The sequence below is a fragment of the Mustela nivalis genome (genome assembly GCF_964662115.1).
Source record: "Mustela nivalis genome assembly, chromosome: 2".
In the NCBI taxonomy this organism is placed as follows: domain Eukaryota; kingdom Metazoa; phylum Chordata; class Mammalia; order Carnivora; family Mustelidae; genus Mustela; species Mustela nivalis.
Genome location: NC_139021.1, coordinates 131,886,515 through 131,912,995, shown reverse-complemented (window position 1 = coordinate 131,912,995; position 26,481 = coordinate 131,886,515). Strand labels below are relative to the sequence as shown.

The 26,481-nt window shown below is 40.6% G+C and overlaps 1 protein-coding gene across 1 annotated transcript in view; it reads left to right on the top strand.

Moving 5' to 3' along the window:
- The window catches only part of PPA1 (inorganic pyrophosphatase 1), a 35,276-nt gene extending 24,596 nt beyond the window's left edge, over window positions 1–10,680 (top strand). The window contains exons 7-11 of the mRNA XM_082715593.1: window positions 826–953; window positions 1,255–1,340; window positions 8,581–8,650; window positions 9,688–9,730; window positions 10,346–10,680. Coding sequence (XP_082571719.1) covers window positions 826–953; window positions 1,255–1,340; window positions 8,581–8,650; window positions 9,688–9,730; window positions 10,346–10,377 — 359 coding nt within the window. The 3' untranslated portion in view covers window positions 10,378–10,680. The remainder of the gene's footprint in view (window positions 1–825; window positions 954–1,254; window positions 1,341–8,580; window positions 8,651–9,687; window positions 9,731–10,345) is intronic.
- Window positions 10,681–26,481: the final 15,801 nt, after the last annotated feature.

Here is a 26,481-nt window from a genome sequence, read left to right as displayed (position 1 = left end):
GATTTTATATATTTATTTAGAGAGGACACACATGACAGCCACCGTGAGTGGGGGTATGGGCAGAGGAAAATCTCAAGCAGACTCCCTTGCTGAGTGCAGAGCCTTACGAGGGGCTGGGATCCCATGACCTAAGACCATACCCTGAGCCAGAGGCAGACACTGAGCTGACTGCTTCTCCCTCCCCCTCTGCCTGCCACTTCCCCTGCTTACGCTCTCTCACTCTCTCTGTCAAATAAATAAATAAAATCTTAAAAAAAAAAAAAAAAATCAGACACTTAACTGACTGAGCCACCCAGGTGTCCTAAAATATTGTTGTGTGTGTGTGTTTTTTTTTTTTTTTAAACAGGATAGTTTCCTGTTGGCCAGAACTAGAGCATTGTGATGTAGAATGCCTATCCTATACAGGGAGAAGTCTAGTCTCATTTATGTCACCCATCAATGGACTTCAGTATAATCCATTTTTCTTGTCTCTGGTAATTGGGGTGTGTACCTCTGAATATAGCCTCAGGCTGTCTTTTTTGGTATTTCCTGCCCTTCTCATAGAAGTTACCTAACCTTGACAAACTCTTTCATTATGTAGCCCCCAGTCATATCTCCCTCCTCACCTCCAATAGAAATTATTACTGTATTAATTGTTTCCTTAATACTTAAAGTCATAGATGATTTCCTTTTCATGTGTATGTGCTCTCTTTTCAACAAGGTGGTTAGCTCTGTTATCTTTTACTTTGATAATCCATTCCATAGCTCTCTCAAAGTGCATACTTGATATTTTTATTGCATGAATAATTACCTGTGCATCTTACAATCTACTTATTCTCTTCTTAGATATTAATGATGTTAAGCGGCTGAAACCTGGCTACCTGGAAGCTACTGTGGACTGGTTCAGAAGGTACAAGGTTCCTGATGGAAAACCAGAGAACCAGTTTGCTTTCAATGCAGAATTCAAAGATAAGGTAATGCATCATTTAGAAGCATAGCTTTAAGCCTGTTTGTATTGAGACTATTTTAACTATATATATATTTTTAAAATTTAACTATATTGTTACCATTTAAAGACTATACAGTCATAAAATAAATGTTTAAAGACATTGGTAAGATAGTCTTGACATTAATTTATCCATTTAAATGTTCTCTCCTGCTTTTGACACAAGGAAGTGAATTCAGAAAAGACAAAGTTATCAGTCTTTGGGGAAATTTTGATAATAAGGAAAAAACCCTTATCTGTCATTGTAATGCATTTTCTTCCAATTATAGGATTTTGCAATTGATATTATTAAAAGCACTCATGACCATTGGAGAGCATTAGTGACGAAGAAAACCGATGGAAAGGGAATCAGTTGGTAAGCAGCAATTCTTCTCTGCATGTTTAACACATAAAACAGAGCAGTTTGCTCCAGAGATTTTATTGATACAAACATACTGTATCATGGTATTCCCTTAGAAAAGAGAGAACTAGTTTGTCAGTCCGTGCTAAAGGGAGTGGGAAGGTAGATATGTTAGCAAGTGAAAAGTACTCATAAGATACCCTCTGAACAAGTACAAACTAAAACTATAAAGGGGACAGTTGAGAACAGAGCTTTGTGAGGGTAACTGGAAAGGCTTCCTAACATCAGGATGCTCAGAATGTAGCAAGTAAAATAGTTTTGAGTGCAAGGGTTTTTCTCTGATATAAATACAGAAGATGCATTGCAGCTAAACCAGTATCTACCATGCACACAAAATTTATTACTGCTAATAGTAACCTAATATTTATTGAACAGTTAAATATTTGCCAAGCATGTAACAGAGATGTGTGGGGTTGCCTGGGTGGCTCAGTCAGTTAAGCGGCCCACTCTGGATTTCTGCTCGGGTCAATGATCTTGAGGTGGTGAGATTGAGGCCTGCATCAGGCTCTGCACTCAGCAGGAAGTCAGAGCCTGCTTGAGATTCTCTTCCTCTCCTTCTGCCCTTCCCGCTGCTTGCATACACACACTCTCTTTCTAAAATAAATAAATAAACAAATAAGCAAACAAATCTTTTAAAAGGGGGGTGCGCCTGGGTGACTCAGTGGGTTAAAGCCTCTGCCTTCAGCTCAGGTCATGATCCTAGGCTCCTGGGACCGAGCCCTGAATCAGGTTCTGCTCCCCCGCACCCCCACCCCCCACCCCGCCAGCCTCTCTGCCTATTTGTGATCTCTGTCAAATAAATAAATAAAATCTTTTAAAAAAGAGAGAGAGAGAGATGGAGGGAAGTTAAACTTAACCAAAGTCACCCCATGATAAGTGTTTCAGAGTTAGGACTCATATCCAAGTCTGTCTGGCCTCCAGACAGTGTTCAGGATCATATACTACTTCTTTTTTTTTTTTTAAAGATTTTATTTATTTATTTGACAGAGAGAGATCACAAGGAGGCAGAGAGGCAGGCAGAGAGAGAGAGAGGAGGAAGCAGGCTCTCCGCTGAGCAGAGAGCCCGATGCGGGACTCGATCCCAGGACCCCGAGATCATGACCCGAGCCGAAGGCAGCAGCTTAACCCACTGAGCCACCCAGGCGCCCCATATACTACTTCTTGAATACTCAAAAATTTATGAGAGAATGAACTACTATCACCAGTTAACTAATGTTCTTGAAATAGTAGTCAATGAAATACATAAGGGAAAGGATGTATTTTGATCCAGGAATATTGGAAAGGGAAGAGCAAATTGTCATAGATAATATGATTTTGTATCCAGAAAACCCTAGGGAAATAAAGAATTTAGCAAGGTGACCAACTACAAAGTGAATATATATATTAATAGCTTTCTATACAAGTGGTAGCAGAAACCATAATGTAGGAAAAGGTCCCATATAGAATATATAGTATTTAAAAAGAAAACACAAACCAAGGTATAAATAAGACATCTGCAGGACCCAGAAGAAGAAAGCTTTAAGACACTTGAGGAATATAAAATATTAAAAAAAAAAAAAAAGTAAACTGTGTTCATAAATAACATTCAGTTTCATTAGAAAAAAAAAATTGCATGTGAAAATAGCCAGAAGAATTCTGAAAGAAAAAAAAAATGAGGGTAGTGGTATCAGGGTGGAGTGTTAATTGTTTTTGTCATGTTTAGTAATACTGTTGTCCTGAATATTTGATACTGAAGAAGAAAGTCCTATCACTCAGAAGTCCTTTTGGAGTTTGGTGGACCCAGAGATGTCTTAGTTTATAACAAAGTATTATGGATGAATGGTTATGGACCCACACGGGCTGTTTAGGAAGAAAACTGGCTAGATCCCTAACTACTCCCCATACTTCTTACACCAGAGGTGCACACCAGCAACACCACCATGTTCTGGCTGTTTTGTTTTGTTTTAAGAGGTGCTATGACCAGGCAGGTGCTCCAGAGTGCCCTCAGAGGCAGCTCTGCACATTTTCTCACGTTTAGCCTCTCTGCACCCTTATGTTAATTGGGTGTGGTCTGTAGGTATTGGAGTTTACAGCCCTTGTCTTACATCAGTATTAAATGTCAGACACATACATTTTGATGTGAAAATTTTCTAGAAAAAGTAGAAGGAGTTTTTTTTTTTTTAAGATTTTATTTATTTGAGAAGATCTTTTTAAAAATTCAGTTATACTGCATGAGCAGAGGGAGGGGCCGAGGGAGAAACAAGGTCCCCCACTGAGCAGGGAAGAGGACATGGGACATTATCCCAGGACCCTGAGATTCTTACCTGAGCCGAAAGCAGCCCGCTTAACTGACTGAGCTACCCAGGTGCCCTAAGTGAATTTATTAGGTTATAGCAGGGAAAGCCTTTTTAAACAGAGCACAAACTCAAAATCCATACAGGAAAGGTTTACTTTTCATATATATCAGGAGACAATTTTTCCCAGTTGCTTTTTTTTTTTTTTTAAACAAAATACAACGAAGGGCTAAATTCTTTAATACATAAACAGCTTCTTCAAGTCAAAAAAGACTAGCAATTCAATAGATGGAGAAAAAGGTAGGAGAAGGAAGTTTACATAGAAGAAGGTGTACAGTCTCATAATTTAAAATGCAATTCAGCAAGATAATGATATTGCCCATTACATTTGCCAAAATTAGAAAAAAATCAGATGATAGCCAGAGATACCAAGACCATACATATGTAGCTATTGAGCTCATAAATGGGTATACCTTTGTGAAGGGCACTTTGATAGGATCCAGTCAAGAAATTAAAATTGCATGTATTTCTTCACACCACCACTGCTAGGAATATATCCATAGTTCACCAAGATCCACGTATAAGGATGTTCTTTATAATGTCGTTTATAATAGCAAAATGTTAGGGAAAAAATGTAATGATTAAGTACATCTATAATGGCACATTAAAAAAATATCTCTATATATTGATATGGAATGATATCTAAAATATATTAAGGGAGAAAAGCAAAGTTCCTAGTAGTGGGGTGCCTGAGTGGCTCCGTGGGTTAAAGCCTCTGCCTTTAGCTCAGGTCATGATCTCAGGGTCCTGGGATCGAGTCTCCCGCTTCGGGCTCTCTGCTCGGCAGGGAGCCTGCTTCTTCCTCTCTCTCTCTGCCTGCCTCTCTGCCTACCTCTCTGCCTACTTGTGATCTCTGTCTGTCAAATAAATAAATAAAATCTTTAAAAAAAAAAAAAGTTCCTAGTAGTGTATTTAATATGATCCTATTTATGCAAGATAAGCACCCCCCCACACACACACACACACATACCTACACATATATCAGCATCTATGTATTTATGTCCACATTTTTTTTTCCGGGGTCAGGGGAGAACTAGAAATTATAATTGAGAGAAAGGCCTTCATTTTATGACTGTCTGAATTTTCTAACTATTTATATGTGTATTATGTTCATTTTTTTAAATGTCAAAGTTATCTGGGCAGTAAGATTTTTTTCTGAGTATGAGAAAATCCTAACATAAAAATAATTCTCAGGGATATTCTGTTCTGTGAGTCAGGATAATGTCCTGTAAAGTGAAAACACTGTCTTTCCACAAACAAGATAAAATGAGCAGTTATATATTTGTGTGAAAAAGTATGATCCTAATACACTGCTTTTAAGTTCTCAATTTTTGTGGTGTCTTATTTCTATAGAAATGATCTTAATGCATGTTAAGTAACAGGTAACTGTGGATATTTTCTTTTTCATTTTAGTAGACAATTTTTGATCATACCCATATTATACTAGTGCTATAATAATATATAGGAAATTTTGAACTATGGATAAACAAAAAGAAAACCTATGTTTAAAAAAAATCCCCCTTATTAGATTTTCCATAGATATTCCTATTAACATGTAGAGTTTTTTTTACAGTGCTTGTGTGAATGTGCAATACTTTAAAAAATAATTAGGATTATATTACATGTATAATTTGTTTTATTTTAATTTCTAAAAATTTAAAAAAAAAGATTTTTATTTATTTATTTGACGGAGAGAACACAAGCAGGGGGAGTAGCAGGCAGAGGGAGGGGGTGAAGCAGGCTCCCCGCTGTGCAGGGAGCCCAATGTGGGGCTGGATCCGAGGACCCTGGGATCATGACCTGAGCCGAAGGCAGATGCTTAACTGGACTGAGCCACCCAAGCACCCCATGTTTTGTGATTTTTTTAAAAAAACATTTAACACTATAAGTATTTCCCTATATCATTAAGAATATTTTTATAATATTAGGTAACATTCCATCTCTGTATAATATCTCACCTCCTAAATACACCATTTTAAATCATCCCCATTGCTGGATATTTTGGTTACTTCCAGCTTTTCATTCTTATCAATGGTGAGGTGGTATCTGTTGAAACTTTATAGATCATTGTTTAAATCTGTTTGAATTCTCAGAGTTAGAACTCTATCAAAGCCTATGGGCTTTTTAAATGTTTTTTTCCAGAAATATTTGTCCAAGAACCAAGTGTTGCTCCCACTAGGCTAGTTTATCTCAGGTGCTTCATCAACACTGACAGGAACTGACAGGATTTTTTGCTTTTGTCTAATTTGGAAAGATACGTTTCTCATTTTAATGTGCATTTCTTAGTTATTTCAGCAATAATTACAGGACATTCCATCTTAGATTTCTAAATTTGAACTTGTTTAGGTACTAGAATAAAATTGGCAACAAGAATAACTATACCTTGGCCAAATAAAGAGAATATTTTATATGGGTGAGAAAGCTTTCAACTAAATCAAACTTGAATTTCATCTGATCTACCATCTTCAACTTCCAAAAAATTATTTTTCATTGGGGTATAATTGACATAGCATTATGTTAGTTTCAGGTATACAGTGTAATGATTTTTGATATTTGTATATACTGCAAAACGATCACCATTAAGTCCAGTTAACCTCCATCACCACCGATAGTTATAGCATTTTTTTTCTTAATATGAGAACTTTCAAGATCCACTTTCCTAGCTACTTTCAAATATGCAATATGGTATGAGTTAGTCATAGCTGAAAACTGGCACTTTTGACCCCTTCCACCCATTTGATCCACCTTCACCTCACCTCAGGTAACCACCGGTATGTTCTCTATATCCGTGAACTTGATTTTTTTTTTGCTTCTTTAGATGCCACATATAAGTGAGATCATAACGATATCTTTTTCTGTGTAACTTATTTAATTTAGAATAATGCCCTCAGATGCCATCTTTGTTGTTACAAATGGCAGGATTTCATTTTCTTTTATGACTAATAGTCCATTTACTACATTTTCTTTGTCCATTTGTCCATTGGTGGACCTTTAGATTGTTTCCATGTCTTGCTGTAAATCAGGCTGTAGTGAACATGAGGGTGCATGTGTGTTTTCCATTTCGTGTTTTTGTTCTTCAGATAAATATTCAAAGTGGAATTGCTGGATCATAGCATAGTTCTTTTTTTAAATTTTTTGAGGGCCCTTCCTACTGTTTTCTGCAGGGGCTGCTCCAATTTGCATTTCTACCAACAGTGCACAAGGGCTTCATTTTTTTTTTTTTTTTTTTTTTTTTTACATACTACTAACATTTGTTATTTCTTGCTGATAATAGCCATTCTGACAGGTGTGAGGTGACATCTCTCTGTGGTTTTGATCTGCATCTCCCTCATGATGAGTGGTATTGCGTGCCTTTTCATGTACTTGTTGGCCATCTGGATGTCTTCTTTGGAAAATTTCCTATCCAGTCCTTTTACCCATTTTTAAATCAGGTTGTTCGTTTGCTATTGTTGTATGAATTCTTTATATTTTTTATGTTAAGCCTTTATCAGATATATGATTTGCAGGTATTTTCTCCCATTTAGTAGGTTGCCTTTCATTTTGTTGATGTTTCCCTTTACTGTGCTCAGGTATTTTAGTTTGATATGGTCCTACTTGTCTATTTTTCTTTTGTCTTTGCCTTTTGGATAAATCCAAAAATTTATCTCCAAGACTGATGTCAAGGAGCTTACTGTTTTCTTCTAGGAGTTTTATGATTTCAGGTCTGGGCTACATTCAAGTCTCACCTATTTTGATTTAATATTTGTGTACGATGTAAGATAGTGGTCCAGTTTCACTCTTTTGCACATGGCTGTCCAGTTTTTCCAAAATCGCTTATTGAAGAGACTGTCCTTTTCTCATTGTATCTTGGCTCCTTTATTGTAAATTAATTGAGCTTATATGAATGGGTTTTATTTCTGGGCTTTCTGTCCTGTTCCTTTGATCTGTGTATCTGTTTTTATGCCAATACCATACTGTTCTGATTACTGTGGCGTGAAATCAGGAACTGTGAGGCCTCCAGCTTTGCTCTTACTTCTCAAAACTGTTTTGGCTACTCAGGGTCTTTGGTGGCTCCAAACACATTTTAGATTTGTCCTGTTTTCTGTGAAAGAATGCCACTGAATTTTGATAAGGATTGTGCTGAATCTGGATTGCTTTGGGTAGTATGAATATTTTGACCACATTAATCTTAAAGTTCATGACCATGGACTGTCTTTCCATTTATTTGTGTCTTCCTCAATCTCTTTTTGTTAGAGTCTTCCAGTTTTCAGTGTACACATCTTTCCCACCTCCTTAGTTAAGTCGGGGCACCTGGCTCAGTAGAGCACTCGGCTCTTGATCTTGGGGTTGTGAATTTGAGCCCCACATGGGACTTGGAGATTACTTTTAAAAAAGTTATTCCTAGGTATTTTATTCTTTTTAATGTAACTGTAAATGTTACTGTTTTAATTTCTTTCTGATAGTTTAGTATTAGTGTATGGAAAATGTGACAGATTTCTGTATATAGTGATTTTGTATCCTACAACTTGAGTAAACCTGAAATGCAAGTAAACCAAACTTGAATCTCTTCAGGCCTACCATCTCTATCCGTTGCTTTTTTCTTTTTCTTTTTTTTTTTTTTAAGATTTTATTTATTTATTTGAAAGACAGAGATCACAGGCAGGCAGAGGGAGGGTGGGGTGGGGGGGTGGAGGGAGCAGGCTCCCTGCTGAGCAGAGAGCCTGAGGCGGGGCTTGATCCCATGACCCTGGGATCATGACCTGAGCTGAAGGCAGAGACTTCAACCCACTGAGCCACCTAGGTGCCCCTATCTGTAGTTTTTTGACTCTTAAGAGACAAGTTTTGTTACTGTAACTCATGACTACTTCTTTTTTATTTAATAGCATGAATACTACAGTGTCTGAGAGCCCCTTCAAGTGTGACCCGGATGCTGCCAAAGCTATCGTGGATGCTGTATGTAAAAGTTTTCCTTGAAAAAGAATGTACCTGGTGCTAAAGAGATTAAGATGATAATTGGGAGGGAAAGTACTTCCTTTCCTTCAGCAAATACTGGGAGTCCCTCCTGGCTGCCTATCATTGTGTGAGGTCTTGAAATTACAAACTGTGAGTGCACACAAGTGGACTTTTGACTGAAGGGAGAAGCTGAGAAGGGTCTTAGTCAACTCTAATTGGGCATATAGTATACTTGTAACAATCAAAGTGATTCCAGAAGGTTCTAACCCAAATCCTGTGTGGGTATCCTAAGCCCATTTTCCAAAAGAATTAATGGGAACTTACTAGACTTGGTTTTATAGCAAGGACTAAGAAGATGGTCAAGTTTCAGGCGCCATGCAAGAGCAGTTAATAACCCTAGAAAAGACTTTCTTTTAGTAAACTATTCACGAAAGAAATAATTTTGGCTTTGTATTATGTTTAATTATTTGATTTGGATCAACCAAAAGACTGAACTAGATAATCTTAAATTATTTTCATTTACTATATTAAATGAGGAAAATAAAATGAAATCTGACTTTTTACTGCCTTGTAAGTGGAGTGTAGCACAAGGAAAAAGAACGATTTAACAATGAAGCCAGTACATTTAGATTTCTCTTTATATCTGAATCCTGACAAAGTTGAGATGAATAAGAAGAATTGGAAGGGGAAACCCGTTGGTTAACAATCATAACTTTTCAATGAGGACACTCTGCCTACTTTTTCTGTATATGTGTATATATAAATTCATTATATATGCATCAATCTGTTATTTCAAGCAGCATTTCATTTTATTTATCCTCCTATGTTCAATCAAAAGCTAAAGGGCCTGAATTTGTTTTTTGGCAGTAAAGTGAACCTTGCCTTGTTCTTATGTATTATAAATTATTTTTAGAATCTAAAAATTGGGAAAGTTATCTTCTGTTCAGATTTTTTTTAATTTTTGTGTTGGTATACCTTTTTGGCTTACTTTTTTTTTTTTTTTAATTAGACTAATACATTTTAATATTTTATTTTAGTTACCGCCACCATGCGAATCCGCCTGCACAATACCAACAGATGGTAAGATCTATATTCTAGTAAAATTACACTAAACATTTTGTGTTTAGTGCAATTGTGTGTGGGAAAAATCTATTTGTACCTACAGATATGTATTACACACCACATCCACAGAGAAAGAGAAAGAAGGGAAGAAGAAACATTTTTAGAGTTCCATACTGTATGTGGGAAGAAAAATGGCTGCATTGCCACCCTTCACACCAGCTCCCATCACAGCAGTTTCCAAACCATGACCTGCTGTGGCTCTCTGGGTTCCAGGAGAAGGGCTCGTGGATGTGGGAGCAGGTGGGGCTCTGGATCCCCCTCTGGCCACCAACACAGCTTTCTCCCCCTTTACATTTAGAATTCTCTGTAAGGTGGTTCTGGTGAGAATCACATGTTTATCAATTAGGATCAAACATGAGAAAGCCCAGGAGAAAACACTGATAAATTACCTGTTTTTGCCATAGTGGAACTTCAGGTGTCCGTTTGTTTTAAGGTGATCTGTGGTAGAATACATGAAAGCAAGTTTGATACTCGTTGTTATATTTCGGGTATATTTTAATTTTTTTTTTTACTATTTTACGTTTTGATTCTTAATAGAGATTCTAATTTGGTTTTCTTTTTCTCCAAATGCAGTGGATAAGTGGTTCCATCATCAGAAGAACTAATGACTGTTCTGCCGAATACAGGCTGGTGATGCCGCACCCTGTTCATCTGGAGCCGTAGATGCAGAAGTAGCTTCTCACAGCTTCACATTCATAGAACTAATCTAACTAAAGCAAATTCTGCTGCGACCAATATATTCAGAATGTTATGCATCTAAAAGCATTTTTCATATCTCAACTAAGAGTACGTGTTTCAATATCAAAGCGGTTGTTGTAATTTAGAAGTCATTTGTGAATATGCAAGATGAATGCATGTTGGATGTATATGTTTACCATGTGTTAGAAAATAAAATTATTTTGCCAAAACTTCATTTATAATATTTTTATTTTACTCTGAAACCTGACGTTACGAAGTGGGCATGGGTGCTATTTGGTGTTTGTTTTCTATCAGTGATCTTATAATTCAGTTTCATAATTATTAGATTAAAACTGACTTTATTTTTAGGAACCTGAGAGTGAAATCCCTCATGTTTATAGTAATCTCGATGCTATATTCTTTTTTTTTTTAAAGATTTTATTTATTTGAAAGAGAAAGATCACAAGTAGGCAGAGAGAGGGGGAAGCAGGCTCCCTGCTGAGCAGAGAGCCCGATTTGGGGCTCAATCCCAGGACCCTGGGGTTGTGACCTGAGCTGAAGGTAGAGGCTTTAACTCACTGAGCCACTCAGGCACCCCTCTATGCTGTATTCATACTAATTCCTAACAACCCATTGCAAAGCAGAAAGCAAAACTTTGCTCACATTTTGAAATGATATAGTTACTTTCTTTACTTCTCTAATCAACAAATTAGATTCTTAAGTCATTTACATTATATTCTGAGTTACAAGTCCAAATACCTTTGTGACTAAGGTCTTAGGTTTTGGAGCTGTACAGACCTGAATTTTCCATCCTAGCCCATCTATTTTTCTCTGTAATCTTAGGTCAGTTACCCACCACCCAACTTCAGTTGTTTCATTTGTAAATAAGATGTTACTCATGCAATGGCCTGTATTAAGCAGATTTTTTTATTTGAGATCATTGTGGATTCACAAGCAATTGTAAGAAATAATACAGCGAGCTTCTCTATACCTTCCTGTTTCCTCCAGAGGTACGATTTTGCAAAACAATGGTATAGATACGACTGCCCACCAGGACACTGACTTTGATATGGTCCACTGATCTTACTCAGATTTTCCAGTTTTACCTGTACTGCTTTGTGTAGTGTATTGTCCTGTACAACGAAATATCCCATGTAAGTTCCTGCATCCTGCAAGACACTCAACAGTTCTTTTTTCTTATTTTGTAAGCTTTTATTTATTGGGGTGCCTGGGTGGCTCAGTCAGTGAAGCATCTGCCTTTGGCTCAGGTCATGATCTCAGGGTCCTGGGATGGAGTCCCATGTTGGGCTCCCTGCTCAGTGAGATGTCTCCTTCTCCCTCTCCATCTGCCTCTCCCCCAGTTCATGCTCTCTCTCTCTCAAATAAATAAAATCTTTTTAAAAAAAAAAGAGCAAGAGAGCACAAGTGGGGTGTACTACATCCTTAATCCCTGGCAACCACTAATCTGTCTTCTATTTCTATAGCTTTATCATTTCAAGAACGTTATATAAATGGTACCATGCAGTGGGTAGCCTTGTGGGTTTTTTTCACTGAGCATAATTCCCTGGAGATTCTTCTAGATTGTGGCATGTATCGATAGTTCATGCTTTTTATTCTTTTTATTACTGAGTAGTATTCCTTGTATGTATTCCTAGTATGTATGTAGGCTCACTCCAGTTTTTGGCTATTACACTGAAGCTGCTAGGAACATTGCCAAACACATTTGTTGTCTGCATCACCTGTCACTGTGATTGCCAGGTCAAATGATGGATGCTTAGTCTCATAAGAAGCTTCCAAATTGTTTTCCAGAGTGTTGTACCAGTTCACATGTAAGATAATTACTGCTATGTTCACATTTTATCCTGTTCAGGGTTTGCTCACCTTGGATCTGTAAGTCTGTGTCTTTCACCAGATGTGGGAATTTTCCAGTTGTATTTCTTCAAATACTCTTTCAGCCCCAAATGCCATCCTCTTTCTCTGGGAGCCTGATGATATGAGGGTTGGATCCTTTGCTATCGTCCATGGGTCCGTAGGCTCTGTTTTGTTTTTCCAATCTATTTTCTCTCTGTTCCATACTGGGTGAGTTGTGTTGTTCTGTCCTCAAGTTCATAGAGCCTGTCTTCTGTTATCTCCACGCTCACAGTGAACCTGCCCCGCAGGTGTTCTGTTACTATGGAACTGTTAAGTTACTGTATTTTTAGTTCCATAGTTTCCATTTGGTTCTTTATTAATTTCTATTTCTTTGCCAAGGTTGTCTATTTTTTAACTTATTTCAAGGGAATTTCTAATTGACAGTCTAATTGCAGTTTTAAGATGGCTACTTTAAATTCCTTGTCAAGATTCATCCCTCCATTGTCTTTTTCACTCAAGTGGTGATTTTCTTCTTTGACAGTACGATGGGCTAGCTGTGTCCTAGGTGTTCTGTCTGTTATGGTCCTGTGTAACTCTTGGATTTTAGCGGGCATCCCCCACTGAGCGCTAGTGCATGGGGCTTGGCCCACTTTGTGTTTCAGTGGCGGTTTAATTTTCACTGCTTTGCACTGTTAATCAGATGTGCTTCGTTTCTCCTGGTGCCTCTGGGGCTTCTATTGGTCCCTGCGGGTGCTGCCTCAAGGCCCTGGTGGGTATCTCTTGGTGGAGGAGGGGTGTGTGGATTCATGAACTGGTCCTCCCAACCCCCACCTTCCGGGGCTAGTGTCCCTGGGTGGGCGAGGAGACCCTTACTTTAGGCTGCAGGGATAAAGAGGGTTCTAACCAGTGCACCTGCTATAGCTGGGTTTCTCCCTCGGGCTCAGCCTGCCTGCCTACCTGCCGAGGAAAATTTGGGGGAAAGGGGGAGTCTGTAGGGAAGAGAATACCTTCCTGGCGGCTTATTCCTGGCTGGACCCGTAGTGATCCCCCTTGCCAGCTGATGTTCTGCCACCAGACAGACTCCCACTCTCTAAGGGGCAGGAATGAGCCTCTGTGGGCTGCCTTCTATTGCTAGGTCAAGGGTTAGGAAGGACTCTCTTGTGGGTGGTAGGACACATATGCCCCTGCCACTGAGCTGCTCTCTGGTCCTGTTCCCAAACCAGCTCGCTGTCTAGAGTTTTCATGTGGCTGCCTGTTTTGCCATTTCCAGGGTTTATAGCTGTACTTTGCCATGAGGAGCAGGGGGAAATGGGTCTACACCATCTTGTCTGCACCAGAATCAGAAATGTCAGCATTCAGATTTTAGCAATATTTCTCTGACTCCCTTTGTAAGTCTATTTTTAAATGTTGCCTCAATCACAGTTGTGTGTGATTTCTGAAGTGATTTGTCAGGATGAGAAGCAGGTTTTGTAATGATGGGAGTATACAATGTGCAGGACTTCCAAAGACTTGGCCCACTAGTTAGGAATCAGTCATCAAGGTTTCTGCCAGTTTTCAATGCAGTAAATGATTGTATTTTTTCCCATTGACTTGGAAGTCAAAGCTGACTATGTCACCATAAACTACTTAAGCCTACTTGAGTTAGTTTTTCTGTCTGTAAGATGGCCGTGAAGCTGTCATCACAGGTAGAAGGAATGTAGGTGAAGGACTTCCTCAGTGCCAGGGTCACAGGAGAGGCTTGGTGGAGGCTGGTTGTTCGTAACTGTAAATCTTAACAACAGTGAGTGTGATCAGGTGCATTTTTCCAGCTAAGAGAATCTGAAACCGTGGCCCAGCTGTGGACAGGATCGGACTGAGAACTCCCAGGGAAAATCACTTCCCTTTCGCCATCATTGAGCCTAGGCCTACGTGTGCAGCAGCTGTAAAGGTAGTTATGTCCTATCTCATCTGCATGTTCGCTCTGCAAGGGCTTAAACTATGCTTTTGCACAGAATGTTCTTTACATTTAGAATGAGCTGCTCGGCTTTCTGAGTCTGGGCAGAGGGGAACTTGGAACTTGCTTTCACGTTGACAAGAATGCTGTGCAAATCGCTTCACGGTGGGCAAGTACTTATTAAAGAATTATTAACTGGGGCGCCTGGGTGGCTCAGGGGTTAAGCCTCTGCCTTTGGCTCGGATCATGATCTCAGGGTCCTGGGATGGAGTCCCACAACGGGCTCTCTGCTCAGCAGGGAGCCTGCTTCCTCCTCCTCTCTCTCTCTCCCTGCCTCTCTGCCTACTTGTGATCTCTCTCTGTGTTAAATAAATAAATAAATTCTTTAAAAAAAATTATAAACTGGAGTTGGTTAGCACATAGATCATGCTTCCCTCCGTCGGTCTTTGGAAACTTTGGTTATTACAAAACCTTTAAGTTAAAATATTCACCAGATGTAAGATGAAGCAATGAAAAATCACAAGGTCGTGTGGCAATCTGAATTTTAAAAGAAGCCTAAGTTGAATTTGGCAGTCTCTTATCAAAAGTTTAGACTCACACTTACCCTTTGAGTCAGCAGTTCTATTCTGAGAATTCATTCCAGTTGACAACAGTCAACCAAGTGCACGGTGTGTGGTGGCTTTGTGTAGTACAGCAAAACCTGGAAAACTAATTGTCCAGTTGAGAAGTGGCTAGATATGTTCTCAGTACCTTGTAGCAGTTAAAGAATAGTTACCACTAGAGCCGATATGGGAAAGATACTCAAACTATACAAGTGGTAAGAGAACCCTGTACTCCGCAGCCGCTAACTATGGCCCGTGGGCCAAATCCCACCTGCTGTGGGTCTGATAACTAAAGCGGCCTTGGAACACAGCCACACCCATTCATTTGCGAATTGTGGCTGCATTCAAGCTACAATGGCGAGTTTCGTAGCTGGACAGAGACCATATGGCCTGCAAAGCCAAAAATATTTCCTGTTCAACATGTTGCTGAGAACATTTGCCAATCCCTGCTCTCTCCTATGATCCTATTTGTGTTTTCCACAAAATGAGCATGGGGGAAAAGACATATATTAATGGATATGCTTGTATGGGCATAGACAATTTCTGGACACAAAACCCACCACAGTTAACAAGGATTATCTCGGGTGGGAACCTAGGGATAAGTGTGGAAGAAGCAGGGTCTGGGGAGTTTCTTTTCACTTAGTAAGATTCTGTGCTCTTTGAATTGTTTTTCTAAAACCATGTGTAATTTTTTTTTTAAGAAAATTGAAGTAGGAGAACACCAATGGATAGTACTCAGCACAGCTCCTGGCAGAGGGCTCCCGGCTCCCGGCAGCCTCTCTCCCTGTGGGCCTTGAACCACCAGCACTGATTCACCTAAGATATTTGCAAAAAATAAAGAAGTAGGGGCGCCTGGGTGGCTCAGTGCGTTAAGCCTCTGCCTTTGGCTCAGGTCATGATCTCAGGGTCCTGGGATGGAGCCCTGCATCCGGCTCTCTGCTCAGCAGGGAGCCTGCTTCTACCACTCTCTCTGCCTGCCTCTCTGCCTAATTGTGATCTCTCTCTGCCAAATAAATAAATAAAATATTTTTAAAAAAATAAAGAAGTAAAACACATACCATATATATATAAAATATACGATAGATAACATGATACACATATACATACTATATATGATAGATAACGTGATATCCATCCCACTGAATTAGAGCAGGGAGGGGCTAGGCCCTGAAATCTAATTTTGAACCAGTTCCCCTCAGGTAATTCTAACAAATCTCATGTCTGAAACCACTGCTCTAGACATAAATCTCATAAATTAGCGAAAGAGTTCTCAGCGGGTCGTAATATAATCAGTGTGAGATAATTAGCAAACATCTACCACAGCAACAGCAGCCACAAAAGTAGCTTCCCATTTGTGGGGCGCCTGGCTGGCTCAATCAATAGAGCATGTGTCTTCTTTTGATCTCAGGGTTGTGAGTTTGAGCCCCATGTTGGGTGCAGAGATTACTTTAAAAACAAAAAAAAATAGCTCCTATTTGTTTGTACTTAGTAAATAAGCATCAGGCCCTGCCTCTTCTATACGCTTTATGTACTTCATCTCATTTAATTCGCTCGCAACACGCAGCTAGGGAGGCCAAGCTCCGAGTGCCTTGGGCCCTGCCCTTTGTGAAGGGCCAAAGGGCCGGGAATGGGACACCCTCCCAGCCCCATGGCTCTCCCCAGTGACAAGCTGGTTTCCTCTTTCCCCTGGCAAGCCACGTAACACTGGCTGCACTTTGTCAGGTGGTCTCAAGAGACTCGTAAGTTGGGTCCCCTTCAACACCCAACTTCCATCCCTGGGAAACAAGGGGCTCAACTGGGATGCCCCGGAAGGCCTCTGCCAGCTGATTTCCACGCCTCCACCTTGGAGCTGCAGTGCGGATGGTCCAGTGGGACGTGCGGCTCCTCACTGCTGCACCCATGCACCGGCGGCCATCCTCCCCTGGCCTGTCCCCCCTTGCTCCTTCCCTGCGGAGGCAGATGGCATTGTCCTCCTGTGTTCCAGCCCTAGCAGCCCTGTTTCTCCTCCTAGCTCCTTAAAATACATAACTCCGTGAGCACGTAGCTGGGATCCCTAAACAGCCTGCCAGCCCCTCACAGGCAAAGGCTGTGTTGATGCTGTGTCATCCAGCACAGCCCCAAGCCCACAGCGGGAGTTCAGGAAACACCTGATGCTTCTCCAGTGCGTTTGCCAACAGAAACGTAAGGGCGTCATCATATGACTCAAGTTGATAACCTGCCTGCTCCCGCAGAGGGTGTGAGAGGGCACTGCGTGCGGTAGAGTGACACATGGCCTTCCACACGGGGGTCCAGCATCCCATGGGGATGCAGTCTGTGCCCAGACACCGAGCAGAGACATGCGGCTTCCATTGTACTTGAGGGGGAATAATCACTGGGTTATTCACAGGTTCAAAGACATAGACGTGCTGTGATTTTTGAATGCTGCCTCCCCCCCCCCCGAATTTTAAAGAGAAACATGCCATTGCAGGGCAATTTTGCTATGTGTGCCTTCTGTCCTGGGGCTATGGCACCAGACCCCTGGAGCCAAAGCGGATTTTCCTCTGGTCTTGGAGTCAAATCAGAGGCAGTTTGCAGAGCACTATAGGAACGAGCTCTGGGCCGCCGGTCTTGAGTCAGGAGTTCTGGCTCTGGCCCTGTGTGATATCGCGAAGGTCTTCTTACTTCTCTGGGTCTCAGTGTCCTCATTTTGTATAATAAAGTAGTCGATCCCTACCTTGAGTATGTATTAACAAGGAAGATATCATGTCTTTATAACTGCTACAGTCCTGGGGAGCAAGGAAGGGGTGGGAACAAAGTTTCTCTCTGTGGCTGGCACTGGGCTGAGAGCTGGGGTGACAGAAACCACCATTTCACACTCTTTGCCTTCAGGAAGTTCCCCGGTATGGCGGTACACTAAAACAATGGCTGTAGATGTGGAGAAACTGGACCTCCCATGCACTGCTGGTGGGAATGCAACATGGAGCAGCCACCTTGGAAAACAGGCACGTTTTCACAAAATTCAACATAGTGTTACCAGATCACCTAGCGATTCCAGCCCTAGGTATATACCCAAAGAGCTGTGTCCCTACAAAAATTTGTATGTTCATAGCAGCATTATTCATAATAGCCAAAAAGTGTAAATAGCCCAAAAGTCCACCAACTGAGTGGGTAAGTAAAATGTGGGTATGACCGTGAATTAGGTGTTGTTCAGCCAAAAGGAATGAACTTTGGGCATGCACTACAACTTGGATGAACCTAGAAAACATGGTGCTGAGTGAAAGAAGCCAGACACAAAGGCCATATCTTGTATGATTCCATTATAGGAAAGTCTACAATAGAAAAATCCATCAGGACAGAAAGTACACAGGTGCTTGCCAGAGTCTGGAGTGAGGGAGAGTGGGGCTAATGGGGTATCTTTGGTGGATGGTGAAAATATTCTAAAATTGGGGTGATGACTGCCCAACTCTGCAAACATACTGAAAATCACTGCAAATACACTGTAAATGGGTGAATTTTATGATATGTGAATTACATCACAATAAGGCCATTATGAAAAAACCCCAAACCAACCTCAGAGGTACTATAATGGTAGAAAAGTAGTTGAAGGACAATGCGGGAAAAGGCCGTGTGGGAAAGGCTGACTAGGGGGAGTTTGCTTGACTTGGGTCTTGAGCCACAAGGCGCAGAAGAGATGGAAGGGTGTCCAGACAGAGGGAGTAGCCCGTGCAAAGGAAGGGATTCTGAGGCTGGAGAGAATGTTGATGGTAATATTCAACTGTTATTGGATGTTTGGATTGTGCCAGCAAACTGGTATCATCTTATTTAATCTTCATAAAAGTCCTTACTTCATTCACTCTGTCATACTGAACAAACTTCATCAGAGACCTCCTGTATGCAGGAACTGTGCTAGCCACCAGAGATGCTATGATGAGGTTGACACTCTCATTATCCACTGTAGGCATATAAGGATTACATAAGTTATGTGAAGTTACAGAATGAGTAAGTGGAAGAACTGGGGTTCAAACCCAGGCAGTCGGATTCCAGAGCCCATTTTCAAAAAAATGTTCTTTTATACATCCCTACAAATACTAATCATTTAGCATAAATACATAAATACCATCACACATTTCTCCATTCATCTCCCTCTTATTCTATCACTCTCTCTGTCTCTTTCTCTCAATCCTTTTCTTTTCCCAGTTTGATTGCGAGAACATGAACAGATAACACCGTGTTTCAGGTGTACAATCTGTTCATGAGATACGCTCACGCTCTATAAAATGATGACCATCTCAGCATCAGCTCACACCTCCCCTCACGTCACCTCATACCATCGCTGTTCCTTTTTTGTGGTGAGAGCATTTAAGATCTATTCTCTTAGCAACTTTCAAGTGTAAAATACAGTATTACTAACTATAATCATCATGGTCTACCTTAGGTCCCCAGAAGTTATTTATCTTTTTTTTTTAATTTTTTAAAGATATTATTTATTTGTTTGATAGAGAGAGATCACAAGTAGGCAGAGAGGCAGGCAGAGAGAGAGAGGAAGGGAAGCAGGCTCCCTGCTGAGCAGATAGCCCGATGTGGGGCTCCATCCCAGGACCCTGAGATCATGACCTGAGCCGAAGGCAGTGGCTCAGCCCACTGAGCCACCCAGGCGCCCAGAAGTTATTTATCTTAAACTGGAAGTTTGTATCCTTCGGCCAGTATCTCCTATTTCCCCACCCCTCTGTCCCTGGTAACCACCACTATACTCTGTTTCTAGGAGTTTGGCTCTTTTGGATTCTACATATGATTGATATCATACAGTATTTGCCTTTTTCTGGTTTATTTCACTCAGCGTGTTGTCTCCAAGTTCATCCATGTTGTCACAAATGGCAGGATCTCCTTCTTTCTCACGGGTGAACAATATTTCATTGTGTATACACATCACAACTTCTTTATTTGTTCAACAATTGATGGACACTTAGGTGGCTTCCATATCTTGGCTATTGTGAATAATGCTGCGGTGCACATAGAAGAGCAGATATCTTTTTAAGATTGTGTTTTTAGGGCACCTGGGTGGCTCAGTAGGTAAAGCCTCTCCCTTCGGCTCAGGTCATGATCTCACGGTCCCAGGGTCAAGCCCTGCATGGGGCTCTTTGCTCAGCAGAGGGCCTGCTTCCTCCTCTCTCTCGGCCAACTTGTGATTTCTCTGTCAAATAAATAAACAAAATCTTTACCAAAAAAAAAAAAAAAAAGATTGTGTTTTTGTCTTCTTTGGATAGACCAGAAATGGAATAGTTGGATCATATGGTAGTTCTATTTTTTATTTTTTGAGGAACCTCTATATTGTTCTCATTCCCACCAACAGTGCACAAGGGTGCCCTTTTCTCCACATCCTCGCCAAATCTTATCACTTGTTTTTTTTATAATATCCATTCTAAAAATCACCTTTTGATAATATCCATCTAAAAATGGATAAAATCCATTCTAATAATCTCACTGTGGTTTTGAATTTCCCTGATGACTAGTGACGTACCTTCTCATGTACCTGTTGGCCACCTGTATGCCTTTTTTGGAATCATGTCTGTTCAGATCTGCTGCCCGTTTTTTTAATCAGATTGGTTTTTTGTTATTGAGTTGTATGAGTTCTTTATATAATTTAATCCCTTATCAGATATATGATTGGCAACTATTTCTCCCACTCCATAGGTTGCCTTTTAATTTTATTTTTGTGTATTCTCTGCCCCAGCCCCAGAATCAGCCATTTCTTCAAGGAGCATCAGTTCCTTTCACTGGAGAATGGTATTAGAAACCAAGACTGGATGCAAGGTGTGCTCAGGGCTACTGAGTTGCTGCTGCTTCTAGGTCCTCTCAGCTCACAGAGCAAGGAAATATACGTCTGTATACCATCTTGTGTATATATATATATCTATATATATTTCCATATACACCTATCTGTATCTATAGTAAGCTAAACTTGAGTTTCTACTGTTGCCTCCTAAACTGCTTCTTCAAAGCCAGAACCTACACCTGGAAAGGCTCCTTCAACCAGAGGGAAAAAAGGAAAAACCAGTGCTGGCGAGGATGGGAATAATCCTGCAGAAAATGGAGATCCCCAAAAAGACTTTGCATGGAAAGCTGAAAATGCTAGAGGTTCTGCTCACTTCACCAGTACATACACTAACACTGGGATGGAAGACAGATTAGCATGGCCCTGCGCAAAAATGACATGCAAATCTGTGAAAATGCTGGAGATGCCAAATGAAACATGTGTATTTAAAAAAATTTTTTTAGGGGTGCCTGGCTGTTTCAATCAAAGGAACATGTGACTCTTGATCTCGGATTGAGAGTCTGAGCTCCACATTGGGCATAGACATTCCTTAAAGAAAACAAAAAATCTTTTTAAATGTGGCAAAATATTTTACCATTTAAAAACTTAACATTTTAACCATTTTTCAGTGCACAGTTCAACAATGTTAAGTACATTCACGATGTTAAGGAAAAGATCTCCAGAATTTTTTTTGTCTTGCAAACCTTAAAGTTTATAATCATTAAACAACTTCCCATTCCCCCTTCCCATAACCCCTGACAACCACCATTCTAATTTCTGTCTCTATGAATTTGACACCTGCAGGCACCTCATATGAATCGAATCCTATAGTATTTGCCTTTTTGTGACTATCTTATTTCAGTTAGCATGTCCTCAAGGTTTATTCATGTTGTAGCATGTGTCAGATTTCCTTCCCTTTTAGGGTTAAATAATATCCATTGTGTGTACATATCACATTTCATTTATTTATAAAGTGTGTTACTTTCACCTTTTAAAAAAAGATTTTATTTATTTATTTGATAGAGAGAGAGATCACAAGTAGGCAGAGAGGTAGGCAAAGAGAGAGGGGGGGAAGCAGGCTTCCCACTGAGCAAAGAGCCCGATGCGGGGCTCGATCCCAGGACCCTAGGATCACAACCTGAGCCGAAGGCAGAGGCTTAACCCCCTGAGCCACTCAGGTGCCCCTTACTTTCACCTCTTGACTGTTCATAATGCTCCTGTGAACATGGCTGTACAAATATCTCTTTGAGACCCTGCTTTCAATCCTTTGGGATGTATACACAAAGCAGTGCAGTTGCTAGAACAGATGGTAATTCTATTTTTGACTTTGTGAGCAACCCCCAGGCTGTTGTCTCTAGTGGCCGCACCATTTTACATTCCCACCAACAGTGCCCAAGTGTTCCAATATCCCCACCTCCTTGCCAACACTTATTCTCTGTTTTTGTTCTTGTTTTGAGTCTAGCCATCCTAATGGGTAAGATGGCCGCTTACGTCAGTTCAATTTGCATTTATCTGACAATTAATGATGTTGGGCATCTTTTCATGTTTCTTGGCCATTTACAGATCCATTCAAGTCCTTTGCCCACTTTTTTCTTTTTGAGAGTGCTATATTTGATTGGAATGAAATGGTATTATGTAAAATCACCAATACAAAGATAAGGCATTATTCTCAATACAAACAGGACAAAAAAGATTTGAAAATCTTCCTGAGTGTCACAGTATGTATGCTTTGATCTAGTTTTTCGGGGAGCTGAAAGTAATTTCACTGAAGACCCAGGGAGCTCTGATTTGCCTTTTTTTTTTTTTTTTTCTGAGTCATCTTGGAAAGAGTGAAGGAAGGGGCATTTTGGCCTATCAGTTCCTCAACTCTTATAAGGATATAACAAGGGACGAAGAAAGTAATATACTATTCAGGAGGACATGGAGTTCATTTGGAACAAAGATACAATAGAAAATAGTTCTCTTTTAGTGATTTTTCTGACTCTAAAACCCATAAAGTTTTGGAAGGATTCCCTGTCCAGGAGGAAATCTAAGGTAAAACTTATTTTTGTATAACTATAATGACCAAGGAAATCAGAACCTAGATACAGAGAAATTTATAAAAAAATATTTCAGGAAAGGCCTTCAAGTTAGATGTCCTTTCCCACCCCTTTGTAAACTGGGGAACATACAACTTAAAGAAGAAGTGCTTTTTTTCTAATTGCCTCTAGGTGATGTCTAAGGAGAAACATCTGAAAATTTTAACAATTGTCTCAAATTTTAAAATAGATTGCCTTGCGGGGTACCTGGCTGTCTTAGTGAGGTGTCTGACTCTTGATTTCGGCTCAGGTCATGATCTCAGGGTCGTGAGATTGAGCCCTGAATCCAGGCTCTGTGCTGAGCCCACTGAAGATTCTCTCTCTCCTCCTCACTCTGCCCCTTCCCCCTCTAAATAAAAATAAAATAAAATAACATAAAATGAAACAGATTTTTCTAATCAATATGGTATAAAATCCTCCAGATGACAAAGGTCAAATGTTTATTTTCTCAAGATTTGAACCAACTTTTAAGTTTTTTTTTAAAAAAAAATTTTATTTATTTGACAGAGAGAGAGAGAGAGAGAGAGAGATCACAAGTAGGCTGAGAGGCAGGCAGAGAGAGAGGGGGAAGCAGGCGTCCTGCTGAGCAGAGAGCCGGATTCGGGCTTTGCTCCCAGGACCTGAGACCATGCCCTGAGCTGAAGGCAGAGGCTTAGCCCACTGAGCCACCCAGGTGCCCCAACTTTTAAGTTTTGACCCAGACGATATTCCAGTTTTTTACCACTGAGCAGAAAAGAATATGAATTTTCATCATCTATGCCCTTTTAGATCCCCAGTCTCTCCTTCATAGCCATATTTCTAACGGCATTGTCCTGGGTCACTGCCCCATTTCTCTCTCTCCTCAGGTTATTCCAGTCCAGCACCCATCCTCGTCACTCCCCCAAACTGCTTTTATCAGGCTCACCCATTACCTCCATGTTGACAATTCCAAGAGATGCTGATGGTTTATTGTATGTGTCAACTTGACTGCACTAAGGGATGCCCAGGTAGGTGATAGAGTATTTCTGGGTGTGTCTGTGAGAGTGTTTCTGGAAGAGATGAGCACTTGATTCAGTAGACTAAGGAAAGAGATCTGTCCCCACCAATGTAGGTGGGCATCACCCAATCCCTTGAGGATTCAAATGGGCCAAAAATGCAAAGGAAGGACAAATTCTCTTTTTCTCTTCTTAAGCGTTGTCATCCACGTTTCCTATCCTCAGACATCAGAGCTCCTGGGTCTAGGGCCTTCAGGCTCTAGGGCAGATACAGCGGCCCCCTGATTCTCCACTCCAAGGCCTTTCGGGCTTGGCCTGAATCATAACACCAACTTTCCTGGTTCTCCAGCTTGCAGATGGCAGATCTGGGACATCTTGGCTTCCATAACTATGTGAGCCAATTCCTCAAATAAATCTCCTCATATATATGTGTATGTATGTATGTATATGTGTATACATACATATATACATACTGTGTATATAGATACATACATATATATATACATACATACATATACATATACATATACATATACATGGAGAGCTATGAATACTGACACGTTTTTCAATCCCCATTTTAGCTTCTGAGTCCTGTCTACCTAATAATACTGACATGTATAGGGGATAAGAATAGGGTGGGAGGGGATAACATAAAATTGCTCTGTTTCTATTATTGTTTATTATCCTAAAAGACCTATTTGTATTTCTTTTCCTGTGAATTGTCTGGTCTTATACTTGGCCTATTTTTCTAAAAATTTTGTTGAGATTCTATTTTGGAGAGAGAGAGAGAGTGCGCATGCGCGAGTGCGTGCACACCTGCTGTGAGCAGGGGGCAGATGGAGAGGGAGAGGCAGAGAATTCCAAGCAGACTCACGCCAGTACAGAGCCAGATGCAGGGCTTGACCGGCAGCCCCAGATCATGACCTGAGCCAAAACCGAGAGTCAAATGCTCAACCCTCAACCGACTGAGCCGCCAAGGCACCCCTCCTTGCCCATCTTTCTAACAACAGTTAGTTTTTTCCTTTCACTTGTGATGTGATTATGCATATTTTTTCCCAACGTGCTGTCTTTGGGGTTCATGGTGTCATCACTGTTAGGGCAGCACTTTTCTGTCATATAAAACTTTCCTGTTTTCTTGTAGTTGAATTCGCACATTTTTTCTTTTTTTTACTTAGAAACTACAAGTTTACTTTATTCTTTTGACGAAGACGTAACAGACAAAAAACAAAAATAAAAACCCAAACAAGAAAACACGTGGTTAGATGTTTGAAAGCAAGGCTGGGCTCAAACAGCCTTCTGGTCAAATACAACTAAAAGTTTTGCTTAAGTGTTTAGGCAGTATTTTTGTTTATTTTTATTTATTTATTTTTTAAGATTTTATTTATTTATTTGACAGAGAGAGATCACAAGTAGGCAGAGAGGCAGGCAGAGAGAGAGAGAGAGGGAAGCAGGCTCCCTGCTGAACAGAGAGCCAGACGTGGGACTCAATCCCAGGACCCTGAGATCATGACCTGAGCTGAAGGCAGCGGCTTAACCCACTGAGCCACCCAGGCGCCCCTGTTTATTTGTTTTTAAGTAAGTTCCATGCCCAGCACGAAGCCTGACATGGGGATTGAACTCATGACCTTGAGAGTAAGACCCAAGGTGAGATAGAGAGTAGGATGCTTAACCCCCGAGCCACCCAGGCATCCCTAGGTTTTCATTTTGTTTTGTACTATCTATTGTCCCAACCTTTTTATTATTTATTATTTATTTTTAAACCTATAACTGAAACATTTATTGAAAACATACTCTGGAAAAATTCCTTACATGTACAACATCCTTCTTTCACTCATTTTAGAGCTGGGTACCCTGTGATCTGAGGTATCTGTCAACTCGCTCAAAGCTGCCCACTTGGTAAGGAGAGTTTGCAGCAGTCCTGATAATTTGCCTGTGTGCTCCTTCCTTCCTCCTGAGCCTCCCAAGCCATCCTTTGGTTTGGGACTCCCCCACCCCAACCTCTAACAGCCAGCCTTCCATCAGGGCCAGTAATCCAATGCAGTAACTCGTGCTAAGGGAGCCCTATGTCTCCAGGATACACACACTAAGGGTCCAAGCCCTACGGACACAGTTCTGGTCTCACCAGAGCTGGGAGAAGCCTCAGAACATGGCTTTCTGTGTCTGGACAGGATTCAAACTCAATGCAGAAGACTTACAGGATAAAAAGAGCGGGGAAAGTGGCGAGCTTGTCCGTCCAGCTCCCTCTGAGTATTACTGGAGTTGTCGGATGCCACTTAAATTTTATTTCTGCACATATTTGGGTCTATTTCTGTATTTTGTTCTAATTGGTTTGTTTGGCTTTTCATGCACTAGTACCAAAGTGTCTTCTTTAAAGTTTTTATTTTCTTATGAGAGAGCGAGAGTCAGAGAGAGAGAGAGAGAGAGTGAGCACAAGCAGTGGGGAGGGTAAGAGCGACAATCATACTTCCTGATGAGCAGGTAGCCCCGATTTGGGGCTCAATCCCAGGACCTTGACCCCAGGACCCTGGGATCAGGACCTGAACCTAAGGCAGATGCTTAACAACTGGGCCACCTAGGCGCTCCCCTCCTTGCCCTCCTAAAGTGTTTTAATTACTGAGGATCTATAATATATTTGAGTATCTGATAGTGCTAGGTCCCCCTCCTTGTTCTTTTTCCAGAGCCTGTTCCCTGAATAGTCTTGTTTATTTTTCCATTTGAATTTTAGGAAAAAATAGGGTAGTTTAAAACACACACACAACCTATTAATTCTATTAGTTCTTTTATGGGAATTATGTTAAATTT